Source organism: Sprattus sprattus (genome assembly GCF_963457725.1).
Source record: "Sprattus sprattus genome assembly, chromosome: 18".
NCBI classification, from domain to species: Eukaryota; Metazoa; Chordata; class Actinopteri; order Clupeiformes; family Clupeidae; genus Sprattus; species Sprattus sprattus.
Genome location: NC_137916.1, coordinates 5,614,246 through 5,636,223, shown reverse-complemented (window position 1 = coordinate 5,636,223; position 21,978 = coordinate 5,614,246). Strand labels below are relative to the sequence as shown.

Below are 21,978 nucleotides of genomic sequence, written 5' to 3'. Positions count from 1 at the left end.
ACATTTTATATTATAGGTAGGAATATCCCGTGCCTGCCACGTTTTTTATCCAATCTTTGGTTCCTTAGGCTCCACTTGATGGAGCATCTGTGCAGAGTAGAGTGGTGTTGTGGTTGGGTGGGGCGGGGAGAAGGGGTGTTCTGGGAGAAACGGGAAGGGAGGGGACGATGGAGAGCGCAGGCCGAGTGAAACCCGGATGCTGATGCTGCCCGGATCGAATCAAGAGAAGCAAGGGGAGAAAGAGATAGGGAGCGGGTTGTACGATTAAAGGTGGGGTGCTGAAGACGCTCGTCACGAAGCTAGTGTTGCGCTGGTTAACGCAACACTTTTTTTCGGGGATACGAATAGAGGAGCAAGGGCAACGCAAAGCTGCGCGAAGGGCTGCAGCTGCAGCTGCGACTACGGGAGAAGATGCTGTGATCTGCTCGTCGAGGGAGGGAGGAGGAGAGGCAGAGGTTTCTACGACAGCTAAAGATGCTTGCATTTTCTAGAGCAGCGATGTATCGCATGAAACGTCCAGGCCTTCGAATGGTGCAAGAAAAACACTATTTAGCTCTTGCCTTCTGGTAAAAACAGCAACGGGACTGAATTTCGACCCGGTGCTGATTAAAAAGGTGTCTTACCAGAGCGTGTGCTCACAGGGTGGCTCTCTTTTCTCTCTATTTCCGGATGTGAGGCCTGGAGTAAAGTAAGTAGTACTTGAGACACAGGACATCTTTTACCACTGCGGTGTAAATGGGAGAATATTCACTTGACGGGGAATGTGAGAAGATAGCCGATACGATTATTTAGCCAGGAATTGCGAAGTCAACTCAACTAACAGCAGAATAACGGATTGTACCGGATAGCTGTAAAGCTAGACCAATTCTCAATGGATATTGTAGCCTTTTCCTATTCTACCGCATGAAGTTTATATTCCATTTGAGCATTATTAGTGTTTACAGTCTTGGACAAAATGTGTCAAAGTGTAGGCCTAGCTGACAGTCATGCCGTTGGACCGTTGGTTGGCCCCCATGCTGCTGGGGGGATCTAATCATAATTTTGTCAGCGCCTTTGAAGCTGTGATGACATCTAGCCTGCTAGACTTTCATCTCCATTATCGACATTCTTCTGTCTCCAGCATAATTTGGTTGAAGACACAGGCTCTTTTATCTCGGCTAACTCAGATATCTCTGCTGTCAGAAGATAAGTTTCATATAGTCACCCTAATTTAGTATGGATGTTTGATTCATTAGTTAGATGTGCACTCATAACATAGGTCTACGTATCTTTGAATTGACAAAATCCGCTTTGATAGTTGATTGTAGTGGAAGTAGGCCTATCAATAATATAGGCTACTACGGGTTCAGCGAACACATTTACTTGATATCTTCATTAATGGTGAGCAACATTGAAAAGTGGTTGTGAGTAGGCCACAGGATTGTCATCACGACTACAATATCAGTCCATTCCTTATCCCTCTCACCGACTGTAATGTTGCTACGGCCGGGTTCCTCAGCGCGCAGGACTCAACGTCGTGGACTCCTTGAGAAGAAACTCTGATTTTTATTAGAGCTCTGATCGCGGAAATAAATCATTTGAAGAAATGTCCAGCAAGGAGTTGTCGAGTCAGCCGGCTCAGTATGTGGGGCCTTACCGCCTGGAGAAGACGCTGGGGAAAGGGCAGACTGGTAAGAATCAGCACTGATGTCAGCCTGCTGAGCGCTTATGTTTCGAGCTGTGAAGCATTAATGTTCCAAATGTAAACTGTCCATGGTTCATTATGGACCACAGTTTGCATTATCCTCGTGATATTATTTGGAATCAACTGTAGTCTTATTTACAAGCTGGGAAAGTAGTTGTCTGTTGGGGTTATGAAAGAATTATTTAATCAGGGATTCAGTGCAAGGATATTCCTCCCCTCCTCTCTCTGTTTTGTGTTGCTGTGGTACAGTTGCCTCAGGCTGAATTAGATAGAGCTTTGGTTAAAACTATTTTATGTGTCGTGGTAACTCTGTCTGCCATCAGATACAGATTTTGGCTTTGTGGTCTTAGGAGTAATATTTTTGAAAATGTATGTGTCCCACCAGTGTTGGTTTACTTACTGATGTACTGTGTTGGGTGTCTTTGCCAACACACTACATGAGGCATCATTGCTCTCTTTCAATGTAACCTGTGTGAATGAATGTGCATTATTGTAGCCATATATCATTATGTGATGGTTGTTTATTTCAGAACCAGTCATGGATCTGTTGTGGGTGGCGTTACACATTTGCAGAACACAGTTTTATTTGTGTATCTTAACCTTATGTGGCTTGATAGCAGTTTCAGAAAGCGCCTCGTTACCTCTTACGTGTTTACAACTCTGCAACCATATTAGCTCTTCTCTGTACCTTCTGTAGCTGCAGGAAACCCAAATATGTCTTACAGCTCTATTATTCCGGTGGAAGAGAGCAGAGTGTGAATTTTTGGGGAATCTTTTGGTCAGCGTGCCCACGTGTTGGGCTCTCTGTAATCTTAGATGACATGTATAGTGGCTGTTATTATTGAAATTGTGTTGTTGATCTATGTCCACGGATAAAGAAGCCGCAGGATTATTGTGACATGCTTCCTGAGGTGGTAAGTTCAGTGTCGCGCTGAAGCATTGGTGAGGGATAGGATTTCATGCCACGTTAGTGTTGATCAGGTCAGATAAACCTGATTGGTGATGTCATCACTAATTCACATATCCTTTTCAATCCCACTGGGTCACTGTCTGCCGAGAAAGGACGAGACAGAAAGAGGGAGAGAGAGAGAGAGAGAGAGAGAGAGAGAGAGAGGCAGCAGGGGGACATTAAGCCCTCTGTTTTTCCTCTCTCACTCTCTCTCCCTCAGTTGTCTGAGGTTTCCTGTGTTTTCTCTCTGTTCTTAAAGTGCTCTCAACCCTCCTCCCACCCTTCCTTCCCTCCAGGCTTGGTGAAGCTGGGTGTACACTGCATCACAGGGCAGAAGGTGGCCATAAAGATTGTGAACAGAGAAAAGCTGTCAGAGTCGGTCCTCATGAAGGTAAGAAAAACAGGCATTTGTTGATCTCTCTATTAAGGCCCTCCCTTTCACGGAAAAATAGCATTGACCAATTGTTCTATGTAATATGTCATATTTCTGACCAACTCAAGATATTCAGTCGTGAAAAAGTACCTTAGGGCCAGGACTTGATTCTGTCCATCAGGATCTGGATGAAAGTGGTTCAAATGAACAATGTTTTTGCTCACCACTCTGCACTGGTTACTCATGCATTAAAAGGTGAGCGTTTCATAGGTAAAGAGAAGAAACATTTGTTCCCAAGTCCAAGCCATTTCTTCTTTAACACAAAGCTCTGGCATCTCAGACATTACCTCTTGCATTGCGTGTGGCTTGTGTGTTGCTAAGACGGCTCTCTCTGCAGACTAGCATCGCTATACTTCCGACGTCTGCTCTCTTCTCTTTTCCCTCCTCAAGCAGACACAACGTGGATTAACATCTCTAGCTATCTCTCCTTCTTTGTGCTTTCGCTCTTTCTCTCCTTTCCACTCCTCTCTCTGTCTGTCCAGGTGGAGAGAGAGATAGCTATTCTCAAACTAATAGAACATCCTCATGTTCTGAAGCTGCATGATGTCTATGAGAATAACAAATATCTGTAAGTACGTGAGTCTGCTTCTGTGTGTGTGGGTCCTTATGCGTTTGTGTGTTTGCTACACAAGTCTCGTTCCCCTTCCTTTGCTTAGAACGGCTCACAGCTTGTGTCTGTGCTCATCTGATGTGTGTAGGTGTCTGGAAGAAAGTCAGTCAGAGGTGAACTGACCGTTTCCTCTAACCCGTGTGTTAGGTACTTGGTACTGGAGCACGTGTCGGGTGGCGAGCTCTTCGACTACTTGGTGAAGAAGGGCAGACTGACTCCCAAAGAAGCCCGCAAGTTTTTCAGACAGATCATCTCTGCCCTTGACTTCTGCCACAGCCACTCCATTTGGTACACATCCTTTAAGAGGGCCGTGATGGTAGTGATAGTGATGAGAGTGTGTGTGTGTGTGATACCATATGTAGTGTGTTTACAGTTTGTCGTGCATGTGCGCCAGTGACTAGATAAACATATAATGTGTGTGTGTGTGTGTATACAGGTTCTGGACATGTTTCTCATAGGACATGTTGATGCTATGTTTCTTATGGGTTATAACGTTGACTTGTTTTATCTGCTTGGTTTGGTTGATTATCAGTTACAGGTAACAAATCTAGTGTCAAAATCAATGTCCCTCTCTCTCCCCTTCCTCTGTTTTTCTCTCTCTCTCTCCTCTTCCTCTGTCTTTCTGTCCCTCTCTCTCCCCGTCCTCTCTCTTTCTGTCCCTCTCTCTCCTCTTCCTCTGTCTTTCTGTCCCTCTCTCTCCCCGTCCTCTCTCTTTCTGTCCCTCTCTCTCTCCCCTTCCTCTCTCTTTCTGTTTCTCTCTCTCCCCTTCCTCTGTCTTTCCGTGTCTCTCTCTTCCAGTCACAGAGACTTAAAGCCGGAGAACTTGTTGCTGGATGAAAAGAACAACATCAGGATCGCAGACTTTGGCATGGCCTCACTCCAAGTTGGAGACAGTCTCTTAGAGACGAGCTGTGGGTGAGTATTGTAGGTTTGTCTGTTCTGTCATGTGTATCCCCTTTTTTATATGGCTATACATATGCTTGTTGATATGTAAGTACAATATGTGTGTGTGTTTATGTGTATGTGTGTATATGCATGTGTGTGTGTGTGTGTGTGTGTGTGTGTGTAAGTATAAGTATAATGTGTGTATTGCTTGAGTATGATGTGGATATATGGCGTTGTAATCCTGTGTCTTCAAATGTTTTCAGATCCCCTCACTATGCATGCCCAGAGGTGATCAGGGTAAGTTACATCTCAGCAACATGTAATACTTTAATCAGTATGTGCCACATGCGTGTTTGTGTGCTGACCATACATGTATTTATATCGTGTGTGTGTGTGTGTTTGTGTGGGCACCACCACATGTGAAGATGTGAGAGAGACACAGAAAGAGAGAATATGTGTGGTCTTGTGTGTGTGTGTGTGCCACCGGGAATAATAATATCTTAATGTCTCAGTATTAAGACGATGTAGAAATAACAGGTTTGAAAAACTTGAGATTTAAGCAGGAGTTGACATGCTGCTGTCATTTCACTCTTTCAATCACATTTTTATGTGTGTGGGGATGGGTGCCTTGTGTGTGTGTGTGTGTGTGTGTGTGTGTGTGTGTGTGTGTGTGTGTGTGTGTGTTGAGACTGTGCAGTTGTTTGTAGCTGAGTGTGTGTGGCTGGTATGTGCTTGTGTCTGTGACTGTAGTTGTTTGTATGTATATGTGTGACAATAGGCTGCTGTGTTTTCAGGGGGAGAAATATGACGGGCGCAGAGCAGATGTGTGGAGCTGTGGAGTCATCCTGTTCGCACTGCTGGTGGTGAGCTACTCTTTTTCTCTCTCTGTTCTTCTCTGTCTCTCCTCTTCGCTCTCCCTCTCTATTTGTCTCTCTCCCCCTTTGTGTTTGTTTTTTTGTCCTCAGTTTGTTGTTGATTTCCTTCAATATCCACACCCTTATTATTCATGTATGAGGGGGGATGTCAGTCTCTGTCCTTTAACACAGCCTCCATGCCTCCATCTCTGAGTTCAGATTATTATTTCCCACATATAATTGCCCCTAACTCATCACAGGCGCTTTTGTCAGAAAATATATGCAGCACTAAATGGTTAAATCAAACAACAGTCATGCTCACAGTACAACTCATTGATAAGTTTGATAAGTTTACTATATTATGTTTGTGCTCTTTGTTATGATCTAAAAAAGCACTTTCCCTTTAAATTAAACCCTAGCATTATGACATCTACTCATCTCCCTCAGCTTGTGCTACATATGACCCAGGAATGGTTAACCTCTGACCCCTCATGACCCTATTTGGCCTCTGTTTCCAGGGCGCATTGCCGTTCGACCACGACAACCTGCGCCAGCTGCTGGAGAAGGTGAAGAGCGGGGTGTTCCATATGCCCCACTTCATCCCGCCCGACTGCCAGGCGCTGCTCAAGGGCATGATCGAGGTCGATCCTGAGAAGAGGCTCTCGGTAGGGCTGCCAGAGAAAGGGTGGGGGGTGGTGGAGAGAAAGATGGAGAAAGGGGAAAAGAGGGATGAGAAAGCAGTGGGTTGAGACAAATAAACAGAGTGAGAAAGAGAGGGCTGGGTAAACTTTATACAGTGTGTGTGTGTGTAGATCTGTACTCATTATCAACACAAGGACACAGGAAGCTAGTTGATTACAAGACCCTCAGTGCAGGCATCCAGTTACTTACACAGGTCCCTGGTGATAAGGTTGTACGAGAGGAAATATTTGTGGAACTCTATCTAAGCTATATGTACACAGCAATACAAAGCCAGGGTGTGAATTGGGTTTAATGACAAAAATAAATATGCTTCTAGACCAACAATCATTTTATTCCCAATATTTCTGTACATGTGGAACTGGATTCTTTGTACCTTAAAGAGAGACCCAGGGTGACACAAAATTGACCGAACTGTAGCTGAAAAGTCTTTAATCATGCCTTCAAAATGATCTCACTGTTGTAAATGTAGAGGCATTTTTGTCTTTTCGCAAAGGAGTTAGTTACACATTTTAATCCGCAAAGCAAAATTTGGTTTCCGTCATTGTGCTACTGGCGATAGTAAATAGCTTGTGTTGTTGTGTACCGTTCTGTGATTTTTACGTCCAAGTTCAGAGTTTAAGGCCTTAAGAGGCACAGGTTTCAGTCTAATTACCTCTGTCTTTCATTAAACTCATGGCCCTCTGTTTTAAGGGATGACCAAGTCAAAAAGTATTTTATCTTTAGTTTTTTTTTGTAGTTGACTCATTTCTGAGCAGTGTTTTGTGAAGAATCCCTGACTCAAAGTAATGTTATTCGAGCTCTTTGCTGTGTGAATAACAGTTCTGTTCTTTTTCAATTGCTCCCTGAACAGCTTGAAGCAATACAGAAGCATGCGTGGTATCAGTAAGTCAACCTTCTCTCTGAGCGCCATCCAACTGCTCTTTATAGCCAGCCCTATTATCTTTTCTTATAAAATTCTATTTTGTCCTTTTATTCTGTTAACCCTCTCACCATCACACTTGGTGTTCCTCAGGAGTGGTCGGAACGAGCCCTGCCCAGAGCAGCCCCCTCCCAGACGGGTGTGCGTGCGGCGCATCCTGTCCCTCACAGAGCTGGACCCGGACGTGCTGGACAGCATGCACTCCCTGGGCTGCTTCAGGGACCGCACAAAACTGGCCCGAGACCTGCAGTGTGAGGAGTGAGTATCCAATCACCCCCAGGCCTGGCCTCTGTCACAGCTGCAGTACGCAGGAATGATTGTACTATTTCTCCCTGGTTTGTGTGTTGATAAGCCAATTACTATTAGGTGGGCTATTGGCATTGACTGGCATCACTGAAATACAGGCTGTGATCTCTATTAATCATGCATAGACAGCACAGCCAGTGATTCCCCTACTAACAAGAAATCGACGTCATATTAAGGGGATAATATGCAGGACATACAGGTCATTTAAAGCTAAATGGGGAATGTGTTTTAAGATCGGTAACGTCTGTAACCAGAAACTTAAGGTATGACACAGTCTTTGCCAAGGGTTGTCAACAGCTGGTGTTCTTAATTGTGCTGAAGAAATATGTTTTGATGGCAGATGGTGCTTTTCTAAATGTTTTCTTTTCTGTCTGTTTTTCTCTTGTCTGTCAGAATAAACCAGGAGAAGATGATCTATTACCTACTGCTGGACAGGAAAGAACGCTACCCCAGCTATGAGGATGAGGACCTGCCCACCAGAAATGATGTTGGTGAGTCATACCACAAATACGTAAACACACCCACACACAGTGACACATACACTCACATATAGCCTATATTTTCTATAGAACTACATCCTGTGTGTGTGTGTGTGTGTGTGTGTGTGTGTGTGTGTGTGTGTCTGTGTGTGTGTGTGTGTGTGTGTGTGTGTGTTCGTGTGTGTGTGTGTGTGATTCAGCCGACCCTCCCCGCAAGCGTGTGGACTCTCCTATGCTGACGCGACATGGCCGCTGCCGGCCGGAGAGAAAGAGCCTGGAGGTGCTGAGTGTGACAGAGCAGGGTTCACCTACGCCGCCACGCCGAGCACTGGATACATCCTCCCACAGCCAGAGGTACACACACACACACACACACACACACACACACACACACACACACACACACACACACACACACACACACACACACACAGACATACACACACAGACATACACACACACACACTCTCCTATTTCTCTCTCTTGCTCACACACATACACTTTCTCTCTCTCCCTCTCTCTCTCGCACACACACACACACACACACACACACACACACACACACACACACACAGAACATACACTTTCTTTCACTCTGTCTCTCTCTCACTCACTCACACACACCCACGCACACACATACAGTATCTCACACACATACAGTATCCTTTGGCACACAGTCACACACACACACAAACACACATACACCACGTACTCATGCATACACACACACACACACTCTTTCTCTATGTGTTAGTACCTCTGGCACATAGACACAGACAGACATACATGCACACACACACACATGTATTCACCCCCTTGGATTTTTTGACCCTTTTTTGCTTTTATAAATCAATCATGTTCAGTATAAGTTGGCTTTTTTGACAAAAAAAAACATCTAAAAAAACCCTCTTTCATGTCAACTGTGTAGAAATCTGTTTTCACTTTATGTCAATTAAATAAAAATATGTAATGTTAAATAAGTGATCGCATAAGTATACACCCCACTTCAAGTCAGTATTTAGTAGATGCACATTTGGCTGCGATCACATCACTGAGTCTGAGTGGATAAGTCTCAATCAGGCTTGCACATCTGGACACTGCAATTTTACTCCATTCTTCTTTGCAAAACTGCTCAAGCTCTGTCAGGTTGCATGGGGATAGGGCGTCACAGGCCTTTTCAAGTCCAGCCACACATTTTTACTCCAGAACATTCACCTGGTTGTCTTTACACCATTTCTGTGTAGATTTAGCTGTATGCTTCGGGTCATTGTGTTGCTGGAAAATAGATCTTCTCCCAAGCCGTAGTTCTCTTGCAGACAGAATTAGATTGTCCTCCAGGATCTCCCTATATTTTGCTGCATTCGTTTTACCCTATATCTTTACAAGCCTTCCAGGGCCGGCTGTTGAGAAGCATTCCCACAGCATGATGCTGCCACCACCACACTTCACAGTGGGGATGGTGCGTTTGTGGTGATGTGCAGTGTTTGGTGTCTGCCAAACATAGTGTCAAAAAGCTCCACCTTGGTCTCATCAGACCACAGAACTTTCTTCCACTTGACCATGGAGTCTAACACATGCCTTTTGGCGAACTCTAGTCGATATTTAATATGAGCTTTCTTCCACAGTGTCTCTCTTCCATAAAGCTTTGATTGGTGAAGAACCCGGGCAACAGTTTTTGTATGCAGAGTCTCTCCCATCTCAGCTGTGAAAGCTTGTAACTCCTTCAGAGTAGTAGTCTTGGTGGTCTCACTTGGTGGTCTCACTAGTCTCCTTCTTGCACGGTGACTTAGTTTGACGGCCTGCTCTAGGCAGATTTACACAAGTGCCATATTTCTTCCATTTCTTGATGATGGATTTAACAGAATTCCAGGGGATGTTTAGTGCCTTGGACATTTTTTTGTATACTTCCCCTTACTTTTACTTTTCAATAACCTTTTCTCTGAGTTGCTTGGAGTGTTATTTTGTCTTCATGGTCTAACGGTAGCCAGGAATACTGATTACTGAATACTGACCAGTAAATGGACCTTCCAGACACAGGTGTCTTAGTACTACCATCACTTGAGACACATGCACTGCACACTGATCCCCATTTCACTAATTGTGAGGATTTTAGCACCAATTGGCTGGACCTTTGTAGAATATGGTCAGTCACTTTTAAGCGGGTGAATACTTGTGCAATCACTTATTTTACATTACATATTTTTATCAAATTGACATTACTGTGTTTGGGCTGTTTTGTGTTTTTTTGGTCAAAAAAGCCAACTTATATTGACCATGATTGATTTATAAAAGCAATAAAAGGGTAAAATATCCAAGACGGTAAATACTTACTGTATGCAAGGCACTGTACGCACACACACACACACACACTTACTCTCACTCTGTCTCTGTCTCTGTCTGTCTCTGTCTCTGTCTCTGTCTATGTCTCTGTTGCTGTCTCTGTCTCTGTCTCTGTCTCTGTCTCTGTCTCTCACACACAGACACACAGACACACAAACACACACATACAGTATCCCGCTCTCTTTCGCGAGCACACACACAACCACTCAAACATACACACACACTTACTAGAGGTCCCCACTCTACTGAATACCTGGACATGTCTGTGCACAGCCAGAAGCACAGTTTCTGCATACTACACTCACACACTGTCACATCCATGCTCTCCACACATTTATATACATCCCCACTCAGCCATAGATAAGCATGTTGTTATTGTGTTGGCTCTATCTGTGGTTTGTGTGCTGGCTGACTGACTGACTGTGCTCTTTCCTCTGTCTGTGTCCGTGTGCTGCAGGTCGCGCTCGGTGAGCGGAGCCTCCACAGGCCTCTCCTCCAGTCCCCTCAGCAGCCCAAGGGTGAGTTCCTCCACTCAGCCTCTCTCTCTCTCTCTCTCTCTCTCTCTCTCTCTCTCTCTCTCTCTCTCTCTCTCTCTCTCTCTCTCTCTCGCACAAGCTCACCCTCATCTCTGCTGAGTTGCTCAAATATAGAACTTAAGCCTGGCAAAAAGCAACATAGCCTACAGTTACGCCATATTTAACACACACACACACACACACACACACACACACACACACACACACACACACACACACACACACACATCAGACATCCCTTTCCAAGTCCAACCATTTTGAACACTTCAAATTCTCCTGGCCACTACGTAATCTGTACCTCAGGTTCCTGAACTGTAGCTCTAATGCCATCACCAGGTCTCTCACTAATGGCCTGGTACAGCTTTCAATGCACATGGAAGAGAAACGAAATCTAGTAATGCTTTGTTCATGCCATGTAAGATAAACTCTGTGGACAAAATGTGCAAACTGTTGTTTTCAAAACAACGGAAGTTTTCTCCTGCCCAGTAGGTATCTGGTATTCCATGCCTTCCATTGCCGCTTCAGAACTGGCAAATCAGGGCGTCTTTGATAGAGTGTGTTTAAGGCTTCACATCTTTGCTGTGTTGTGTTGCCATTCAACATGTGTATAATACAAATATGTAAGGAAGTTTATGCAGCAAAAAGGAGTGTGGTATGTTGTGCTGAAACTAAACTGTGTCGTTGAAGAAATGTGTTCTGTGTGTAAGCTTTCTCCAGTTCAGTGTGCTCTATCATACTAAAGTCATCTCCCTCATACTGTTCCATTTCCCATACCACTGACCTTCTACTTTTACTTAACGATCAATGACACAAATAGGTCAATACATCACCCAATACCCCTCACACACATACAGTACATGATTATGCTCTCTCTCTCTCCCTAACTCTCTCTCTCTCTCTCTCCCTAACTCTCTCACTCTGCTTCTCTGTCTCTCCCTAACTCTCTCTCTATCTCTCTCTCTCTCACACAACACACACAGGTAGTGACACAACAATTTTTGTACAGTTAATGAAAGAGATGAACAAAGACGACTTGTTTAAGTTTTCAGTAGAGTCTGCTAATGCTCTCCCGTCATAAATCATAACATTCATGACCATTGCTCTCTCCATCTTTCCACCTCCCCATCTCTCCTCTCCTCTGTCCTTTCTCTTCTGCTCCATCAGAGCCCCGTGTTCACTTTCAGCCAATCAGAAGTCACCTCTGCTTCCACCACCCTGCCCAAAGACCCCAAACCAGGAAGTGCCACCGCTCCCCGGGCGTCCCAACGCCTGTCCGATCAAAAAACACAGACCCTGCCGTCCAAAGCGCCCTCCGAACGGCCCCACCTCCAATCCATGAAGTCCCTCCCCCTCCAGGGCCCCCGCTCCCCGTCGCCGTCCCCGTCCCCCCTCCTCTCCCCCATCCCTCGCTTCTTTGTCTTCCCCACACCCTCCGTCCTCAAGTCGGTAACTAAGAGCCTCTATCCTAACTCTGCCCATGTGTCACAGGTCACCCCCCAGGGCTCCCCGCTCCCCACCCCTCTTGGCACCCCTGTCCACCACCCCGGGCACCCCCCTCCCACCCCTCCCTCTTCCTCATCGTCCTCCTCGTCCTCGCGTGCCGAGGGTGGGGGTGGCGTGGCCGGAGGCTCCCTGTCTCTCACTCCGCCCTCCAGTCCTGGGGGAAGTGGCGGCATGGCGGCCAGCAGTTCCGCTCACTGGAGGACGCGCCTCAACTCCTTCAAGAACAACTTGTTGGGCTCGCCGCGGTTCCACCGACGCAAGATGCAGGGTGAGAACAGTACTGTGGGGAATGGAATGTTGGAGATGTACAGAACAACTTGGTTGAACTGGTAATACGAGGTGCTAACAACACCAAGGCCATACATTTGATACCCAAAATCAACTTCACCTGCTCTGCACTGGGCGCTTTGGGTAGAAATGTCTACTAGATTAATAAATGAAAATATAATCTATAAAGGCATCTAAATACAGCATGATATACGTCTACCCTTTCAATCAGAATGAGTTCTATATTTTTCTGAGTTTACTTGGTAGACATAATGATTGTTACACATTCATACATACCATAAATCCTCAAATAAAGACTGGGATTCAATTGGAGGTGGGGCTTCAGATAGTAGCCGGGGGCATGGTCGATACGGATAATTAAAGGCCAGGCCCCGAATAAGGGCTGGGGGTTAAATAAGGTACCGGAACATAAATACATGTTCTCCTCATGTTTAAAGTTGTGGCTAATTTCATGGGCTGTTTGCAATAAAAAAAGATTTTTTTAAAAATGTGTTACAGTTGCTTGCCAAAACGTTAGACAGTAGTTTAAAATACCTCTTTTTAATGATTTTGTTGCCGTTTTGTGATTTCCACTAAGAAAAAATTGTTCCAGGTGTTGCGTAGCAACCGATTACTTACTGACTTCAGGTAACAATGACTTTCCGCTATGTTAAATGACCGGACTACTTGCGGAATGATATGAAAGTGAATTAGAAGCACGAAACCCGTTGCCAATGACAGCGGCCATTAACTTTTCGCAGTGGTGGATATCAAGAACTTATAGACCTGCGAATGTTGGGGTGCCCCATTCAAATCAACAGAACTTTTTGGAACATTCTGAAGAGCCGTATAATAAGTAAGAAATAAAGGCCTTCCCCTAATACAAGCCTGCCCCAAATAAAGGCCTGTGCGCTGTGCAGCCTAAGTAAATAAAAGACCCCGGCCACAATTTAAGGATTTACAGTAGTCATATTTCTCCATCTATGTTGGTTGAATAAATGCTGTTGTATTTGTAGGTTTAACTACTGGTTTAACAAGTGCTCATGTTTATACAAAGCCAACCAACAAAACAGGCTTTACAGGCTTGAGCTATAGGTGTTTTTACATGCTAAATAAGAGACAAGTTTGTGTGTCATGAATGTGCACCACCAATCCCTCAACTAAAACATGCTGTAGCATGCACAGTAGCTGGAGGCAACAATCTGTTCCCCCTGAGGACCTGTTCATCTCTCACTTGTTTTCTCTCTCTCCTTCTCTAGTTCCTACATCAGAGGACATGTCCAGCCTAACACCAGAGTCCAGCCCAGAGTGAGTGGGACTCTGACTGCCCATTTGCCTCCTTTGATTTTGCGCATGGAAAAAAAGGGAAAACTGTTGAATGGTTTTCTGACAGTGACAGCTGAATAGATGCCTAAAAATCATACTCATAAAGAATAGAGAGACAGATTAAGATCAGTTTAACCAAAGATGAATGATTCTGAACTATGCAATTCAAAATCTTTAGTAAATTATTTTCAGTTTCAACAGATGTAAATATGTTACAAATGATCTCCTGAATAGGTAGTGATCTGGTGTCTCATATTCCCAACATTTACAGACACCAGATGATTGGTGGCGTTGCATGAATGAAAGAGAACCACACCCAATAAATAGAAACGTATAGCTATATTTATATTGATTTCTGTGAAGAGAATATCTAGCTTTACTCTACGTCACGCTTCTTTGTGAAAGAAATCTGTGTCTTATCACCTCCTCGTCTTATCACCTCCTCTTCTTATCACCTCCTCTTCTTATCTACTCATTCTATATACTCTGCTGATTTTAGCAACCCATGCCTCTAGTGTTCTGCGTGTTTTATCTTTCATCTCCTAGTCCCTCTGACTCCCTGCTTGTTCAGCTGCTGTATTGATGTGTGTGTGTGTGTGTGTGTGTGTGTGTGTGTGTGTGTGTGTGTGTGTGTGTGTGTGTGTGTGTGTGTGCACTCTTGGCACAGGCTGGCCAAGAAATCCTGGTTTGGAAACTTCATCAGTATCGAGAAGGAGGAGCAGATCTTTGTGGTGATCAGAGACAAACCACTGAGCTCGATAAAGGCAGACATTGTCCATGCCTTCCTCTCAGTAAGAATGGCATTTTCTCTTTATCTTTCTTACTTTCTCTGTTTCATGAGGGGTGCACACAAAAAGGTTGTCATTGCAGTGAGGTGTGGTGAGGTTCGTGGCTGGTGAGGCATTGACACTTTCAGAGTCAGATTTACAAATATATAAACCCAATAGAGTATCTTAAATCACCATTCAATTGGCAGCTTGCACATTGACTACAGGTTGTTTTTCATATCAGCATTCTTTACACACACACAGGTAAGGTACATACAGTTGCCAGCTGCTAGGTTGTGTTGAACTCGTTTTAATATGTGTGAATATGCACTCATGAATATGAACACTTTCATACGAAGTTGACAAGGAACCCTGAGGGTTTCTACCATTTCCCATTATAATTGTATAAGTAAAATCGAGGAGACTATAACATCAGCTTGATAACAAGCTATCAATTTTATGCTAATTGAACTCTTCCATTTAAATCGTTTAAGGTTATTTAGTGTCCTTAGCAACCAGGAAACAATACTTTAGCAGCAATTTAAGTTTAATTTATCAAATGAGCTCACCAATAAAAAGCCGTCTTGGGTTGATCACAACCACTTGTGTGATGTTAATTGGCTTCACATAGATATTAAACAATCCTAAGAGAAATAATGTGAAATCAACGGATACTCTGATATCAATATAATGGTAGCAAATGAAGGGTGAGAAGCCACCCGCAATGTTTTCAAACTCTCTTTGACGTTGCTTTTGTTACGTAGTCCAGGTTAGTTTAAATCCGCCAGTTTGTGATTGGCTCCAAGGATCCTTACAATGCTGAACTAAGTTGGTATAGCCGCCTTGCCAGGCTGAATCTGAAGGCAAAATCAAATTCGCCGGAAGAAGAGGGGCGGGACTTCCCAGACAACCCCCCCCCCCCCACCCTACTAATATTTAATATCCGCTGTTCATCCAAAACCAATCTATTCTTGAGGTTCCAAAAATGTTCAAAGCAACAAGCCGAAATTACATTTATAGCATCAGTATAGAAGCTCTGCCTCCCCTGAGCACACGTCCGTTTGTCATCGATACCAAGAGCTCTCAGTAGGCGGTGTAATCTACACAGCCCTAAGTCAGCGCAGTCATGCCTAGGGCTAAAGGAAGCATTGTGTTATTATGTACCCCCTGCTCTGTAATCAGTCACCTTGTCTTATGTCAGTGTCTGTCATCCTCTGGAGACACACAAGCATATGACCATGTGTATTTGAATACGTTTTCCCTGATTAATAGAAAAAAATCAATAGAGTCATCATTTCAGTGACCATACATCAAGTGTTGCCGTCCTCTTCATATGCAGGAGCAGAGAAATAATTCTAATTCTAATCCTTCTTTCTTTCTTTGTCTTTCTGTGTGTGTGTGTGTGTGTGTTCCCTATCTGTGTCAAACTACCATTAACAAACCGCGTCTATTTCTATTATCATCTCTTCCTCAATCATGTCCTCCCCATTCCCACCCCTCCCTCTCTCTCTGTCTTTGTCAGATTCCCTCTCTCAGTCACAGTGTCATCTCTCAGACCAGTTTCCGGGCGGAATATAAATCCTCCGGAAGTTCATCCGTCTTCCAAAAGCCTGTCAAGTTCCAGGTGGACATCGCCTTCTCTGAAGGAGAGAGGGAACGAGAGAGGGACAGGGAAAAAGAGAAGGAGGGAAAGCGGGAGATGGGAATTTACAGCGTCACCTTCACTCTTATATCAGGTACAGCTTAGGTGGGCGCCAGAACAGTGGGGTTTGGTTTGAAACCATTCACGTATTGAATGATTGACGGCAAATGAATCCAAATTTGAAGAGCGTGAGTGTGAGTGTGAGTGTGAGTGTGAGTGTGAGTGTGAGTGTGAGTGTGAGTGTGAGTGTGAGTGTGAGTGTGAGTGTGAGTATGAATGAGTGAGTATGAGTATGAGTACCCCTTAGTGACCAGAGCTTACTTAACCACCTTATATGCAAAACCAACTCCAAATGTGGTGTGAGTCAGTGCGGTTACATGATGGCATAACCCCGATTTCCGCCAAAGCCCGACTTCTCTATCCAGGGGGGGTTAACTGCGTTATCTCACGGTACATGGCAGTGACAAATCCAGATCTTGGCCGCGTCAGTTCAAATCAAATGTGGAATGTTTACAAGCGGGCATCTGCTACCGTTGATTATACAGTAAATAAGTTGTGAAATGAAACAAAAACACATCAAAGTTAAAGTTGTATTAGTATTGATTGATTCACATCGATATGAATGGATTACATGACTAACAAGTGGTGGAAAAGTAATATGAATATATTTGTTCAGTGAATTAGCGCGTTCTGTTCAAAACAGTCGCAGTGAGAGGGAGCACAAGAACAGTGAGCGTCTAGTAGTGATTATCATATCATAGACATATATGATGCATGTATATACAGTGGGGGAAATAAGTATTTGAACCCCTACCGATTTCGCAAGTTTGGTGTATTTTAACAGTGAGAAACAGAATATCAACAACAAAAAAAATCAGAAAACTGCATTTTATAACATTTATGACTTTATTTGCATTTGATGCAAAAAATAAGTATTTGAACCCCCAAGCAAACAGCAGGAATTCTGGCTCACAATTACCAGTTATGTGCCCAAGAAGCACACAGATTAGTCCTCATTAATTCTAACAAGGTACACCTGATCTTAACTGGTGACTTTATAAAAGAAACCTGCCCAAAGAATCATACTTCACACCTTCAACCTCACCACCATGGGCAAGACCAAAGAGTTGTCCAAGGACGTCAGAGATAAGATTGTAGACCTGCACAAGGCTGGAATGGGCTACAAAACCATTGGCAAGCAGCTTGGTGAGAAGCAGACAACTATTGGTGCGATTATTCGTAAGTGGAAGCAGCACCAAACAAATGTTAATAGCTCTAGGTCTGGGGCTCCATGCAAGATATCCCCTCGTGCGGTATCAGTAATCATTCGAAAGGTGCAGAATAACCCCAGAACTACACAGGGGGAGCTTGTGAATGATCTCAAGGCAGCTGGGACCACAGTCACCAAGAAAACCATTGGCAACACACCACGCCGTCATTTTTTTGAAGTACTGCAGTACTCGCAAGGTCCCCCTGCTCAAGGAAGCACATGTACAGGGCCATCTGAAGTTTGCCATTGCACACTTGAATGATTCTAAGGAGGATTGGTAGACAGAATGTGGTCAGATGATACCAAAATCAAGCTCTTTGGCATCAACCTCGACTTGCCGTGTTTGACAGGGGGGAATGCTGAATATGACCCCAAGAGTACATCATACCCACCATCAAGCATGGAGGTGGAAACATTATGCTTTGGGGCTGTTTCTCTGCCAAGGGTACAGGATGACTCCACCCCATCAAGGGGACTATGGATGGGGCCATGCAACGTGGAATATTGGGCTTGAACCTCATTCCCTCCCATTAAAAAAGGAACTTTAAAGATTTGGAGAGGATCTGCAAAGAGGAGTGGACCAAAATCCCTCCTGAGATGTGTGTAAACCTGGTGACCAACTAACTTGCCAACAAGGGTTATTCCACCAAGTACTAAGTCATTTTTGTCAGTCAGTTTTGCTAGGGGTTAAAATACTTATTTTTTGCATCAAATGCAAATAAAGTCATATCTGTTATAAAATGCATTTTTCTGGATTTTTTTGTTGATATTCTGTTTCTCACTGTTAATATACACCTACCATTACAATTATAGATCACACATTTTTTTGCAAGTGGCCAAACTTGTGAAATCGCCAGGGGTTCAAATACTAATTTTCCCCACTGTATGTCTATGGGCAGGATCTCAAGCATGCGCAAAAGTTGTTGTTGTCCAGTTGTAATCTAGTTTCGAGAGTTACATGCGCGCTTTGTCCGATTTCCAGCGTAATCCGATCACTTATCTGGGGGTGTAAATCGGATTTCAGTTGGACACAGGAAATCTAGATTTGGGGAGTTACATGAATTGGATCTTCGATTGAACCCCGACTACGCTCGGAAACTGGACACATGTAACCGCACTGACTGATGGGGTTGGATATTGGGCACATTCACACCTGTACTTAGAGCTGTCTAATTGGCTTTTGATCACTCAAGATGCATGTTAATGCATGTTACACATTCTGATTTAAATAATCTACATGGATGTAATGGTTATGTACATATATATATATGTGTGTGTGTGTGTGTATGTGTGTGTGTGTGTTTGTGTCTGTGTCTGTGTCTGTGTCTGTGTCTGTGTCTGTGTGTGTGTGTCTGTGTCTGTGTCTGTGTCTGTGTGTGTGTGTGTGTGTGTGTGTGTGTGTGTGTGTGTGTGTCTGTGTCTGTGTGTGTGTGTGTGTGTGTGTGTGTGTGTCTGTGTCTGTGTCTGTGTCTGTGTCTGTGTGTGTGTGTGTCTGTGTCTGTGTCTGTGTCTGTGTCTGTGTCTGTGTGTGTGTGTGTGTGTGTGTGTGTGTGTGTGTGTCTGTGTCTGTGTCTGTGTCTGTGTGTGTGTGTGTGTGTGTCTGTGTCTGTGTCTGTGTCTGTGTCTGTGTGTGTGTGTGTCTGTGTCTGTGTCTGTGTCTGTGTCTGTGTGTGTGTGTGTGTGTGTCTGTGTCTGTGTCTGTGTCTGTGTCTGTGTCTGTGTCTGTGTCTGTGTGTGTGTGTGTGTGTGTGTGTGTGTGTGTGTGTGTGTGTGTGTGTGTGTCTTCTCAGGTCCAAGTCGCAGGTTTAAACGGGTGGTAGAATCCATTCAAGCTCAGTTGCTCAGTACTCACGATCAGCCTTCTGTGCAGGCACTTGCTGGTGAGTCTCACAAAGTGACAGGTATGGACTCTCTTTTACGCTCACGCACACACACACACACACACACACACACACACACACACACACACACACACACACATACAAGCAAGTAGGTACACAGATGTGATTTATTGCTTTGCAAGTTTGGTGCAGAAAGGAGGTGGTACCGCACCAGAGCAGGCGTAGGGATAGTGTGAGCAAATTAAGGTATCTTCTAGTGCTAACAATGATCCAGCAAATTGTAGTTTGTGAATGGTCATGGTGACATAAAGGAGAACTCTATAGTCATGGTGACATAAAGGAGAACTCGGTAGTCATGGTGACATAAACATAATGAAGAACTCTGTAGTCCATATCATGAAATGTACTTCCTTCACTGGACAAACACATCATTGCTGAATTCATTTTTATCACACACATCTTAAGATTTACCTCTGTCTATTTATCTGTCTGTCTGTATGTCTATCTATCTGCTTGTCTGTCTGTCTATGTGTTTATCTATCTGTCTGTCTATCTGTCTGTCTATCTATCTATATATCTATCTCTCTTTCTATCTATCTATCTATGTATGTATCTATCTATCTTTCATCTATCTCTCTATCTATTTATCTATCTATCTTCTTTCTCGTTTTTCTGTCAGATGAGAAGAATGGGCAGCTGCCCTCTCATCCTCCAGGCTCCCTGAGCCGACAGAACTCTCGCCGTTCAGAGGGTGGGGGCGATCGTGACGGGGGAGGCCTACAGCGCCGAGGCTCCAGCAAAGATAAGACCCGCCTGCTCTCCTCCAATGGAACCCAGTCTCAGCCCTGAGAGCTTCTGACAGTATGCCTACCCACACCCCCTACAACCCCTCCCAAAGACCCCCCGCCCCCAAAAGAGGCCCGTCACAGACCCATAGAAACTCCCCCGCCCTTCCCCCATCCCGAGATCCACCACTGCAGCAGTAGTCTGAAGCTTCGAGAAGCACCACGGAGAAACTTGGATTGTTTTTGGAAACCAGGAGTTCTATTTTTTACCTTATCCGTCACCGAAGAAACAAGAGGATGAATTTGTGCTAAGAGCTTACCTTTTTGTTAAGGTTCATATATATGTGTATGTATACATACTGTATATACATATATATACACACACATACATATATATATGTATGGCTGTTTTTGTGGGTGTATGTATACATATATGTGTTCTCTAGGTGAAGGGCAGGGGTAAACGCAGCAGTGTTAATGTTGTGCATGACCAGGAGAGAATGTATTACGTCTCCTGGGGGCACAGGGACAGATAACCCAAATTGGCAACCTGCAGGTAATCCTTTGGGTCCAGGTGAAATTCAAATCTCAAAAGAAGTGGTACCAAAAAGAAAATATTGAATTGGGGCCTAATTTAGAAAATGGAAGAATTCTGCTGTGGACATGTAGAGACAGATTAACTACCTAAATTCTTAATAGTTTGCCACAAATTGACGTTTGGTTAGTTAAATCATATGGATGTTATTGAGCTTTTTAAGGACACAATCTTTGTGACCTCACTCAGAAAGGATATAATGTTACACTTCTTTGCCTTTTAATACAGCAAATTGTTTCCATCTCATTAGGTCTTGTTAACTCTTAGTGAAGACACCAGAGTCTGGTTGATGAAGTGAACAAAACAAAGCAGAACAAAATCCCAAATAACTGAGCGCAGAAATGTGTTACGTCTTCTTATAGCTCCATGGGCTGCATGAGCCTCTGTTAGAATGAGACACAGAAAAGTGCATGCCTGCACCTGCCCCCCACCACCCCCCAACATGTCTATATGGGGATGAGAACCAGACATATTTCCTGGTCCAAAATGGCTCATTCCAGGTCCAGATGCACTAGGGCTGCTGGGTAAGTCCTATACATGAAAGAGGGCAGGGCCAGGGGCAGGGAGCAGGAGCGCCCCTTAGCTTAAAAAAGAGGAAGGGGCATCAATGGCACAAAAATAGAAAGAGTTCTGAAAACTTTTTTGTTTCATTGTGTTCTGTTCTTCATTTAAAATGAGGAGGACATGTTTGCTGACAGTGAAATGAGACAAGAAAGCCAATGTAGTGAACGTCAAAAAAAAGAAAGCTATTTTCAAACTATTTGATTTGTTTATTGATGTAAATTTGGAATTATTTTTTCATTTTATTTATTTGTGTATTTATTTGTCTTACTGGAAGAGAATACTGTAACATAAACTGCTGCTGGTAATTGTCAGTAAGACAATAAGCTGAAATTGTCAATTGAGAGCACGACTTCAAAGACACATGGATATGTTTCAAAATGGCTGTCCCATTCTGGACTGGATTACTGGAGTCTTCTCACAGGACCTGATGGAATGTTGGGGGGAAATGACCTTGTTGAAACATTTAAAAAAAAAAAATCAATGCTGCAAACATCCTTCCAGCCACCACTTCTGATTTCTTTTGGTGTTTATCATCTTATTTGGTATCAGTGAGCAGAATTTTCAACAAAAACATTGATCTTTCTAGAACCCTTTCCGTGAAGGGAAAGAAATAGAAAAAGACTTAAAGTGGAGAACAGACACAAAATGAGAAGAGAAAATGGATGTAAGCCACACCTCTCCTCCTTCCAGAATGTTCTTCAAGAGAAGAGCCTAAAGCTTT

At 43.9% G+C, this 21,978-nt stretch overlaps 1 protein-coding gene across 2 annotated transcripts; it reads left to right on the top strand.

Annotated features, from left to right (window-relative positions):
• Window positions 1-1,585: 1,585 nt before the first annotated feature.
• brsk1b (BR serine/threonine kinase 1b) lies at window positions 1,586-20,162 on the top strand (the record flags this gene model as incomplete). 2 transcript variants are annotated; one of them, XM_080855867.1, is made up of 19 exons in its annotated part: window positions 1,586-1,670; window positions 2,930-3,024; window positions 3,549-3,634; window positions 3,824-3,964; window positions 4,475-4,591; window positions 4,825-4,858; window positions 5,356-5,424; window positions 5,934-6,080; window positions 6,968-6,999; window positions 7,130-7,294; window positions 7,736-7,833; window positions 8,022-8,175; window positions 10,619-10,679; window positions 12,186-12,468; window positions 13,727-13,775; window positions 14,461-14,584; window positions 16,083-16,296; window positions 19,263-19,352; window positions 19,993-20,162. In XM_080855867.1, 19 exons carry the CDS (start codon window positions 1,586-1,588, stop codon window positions 20,160-20,162), a joined length of 2,214 nt encoding a protein of 737 aa, XP_080711993.1. The 2 variants fall into 2 exon arrangements, with proteins under 2 accessions (XP_080711993.1, XP_080711992.1); XM_080855866.1 differs by having other exon boundaries at window positions 19,263-19,373.
• Between the last annotated feature and the right edge of the window lie 1,816 nt (window positions 20,163-21,978).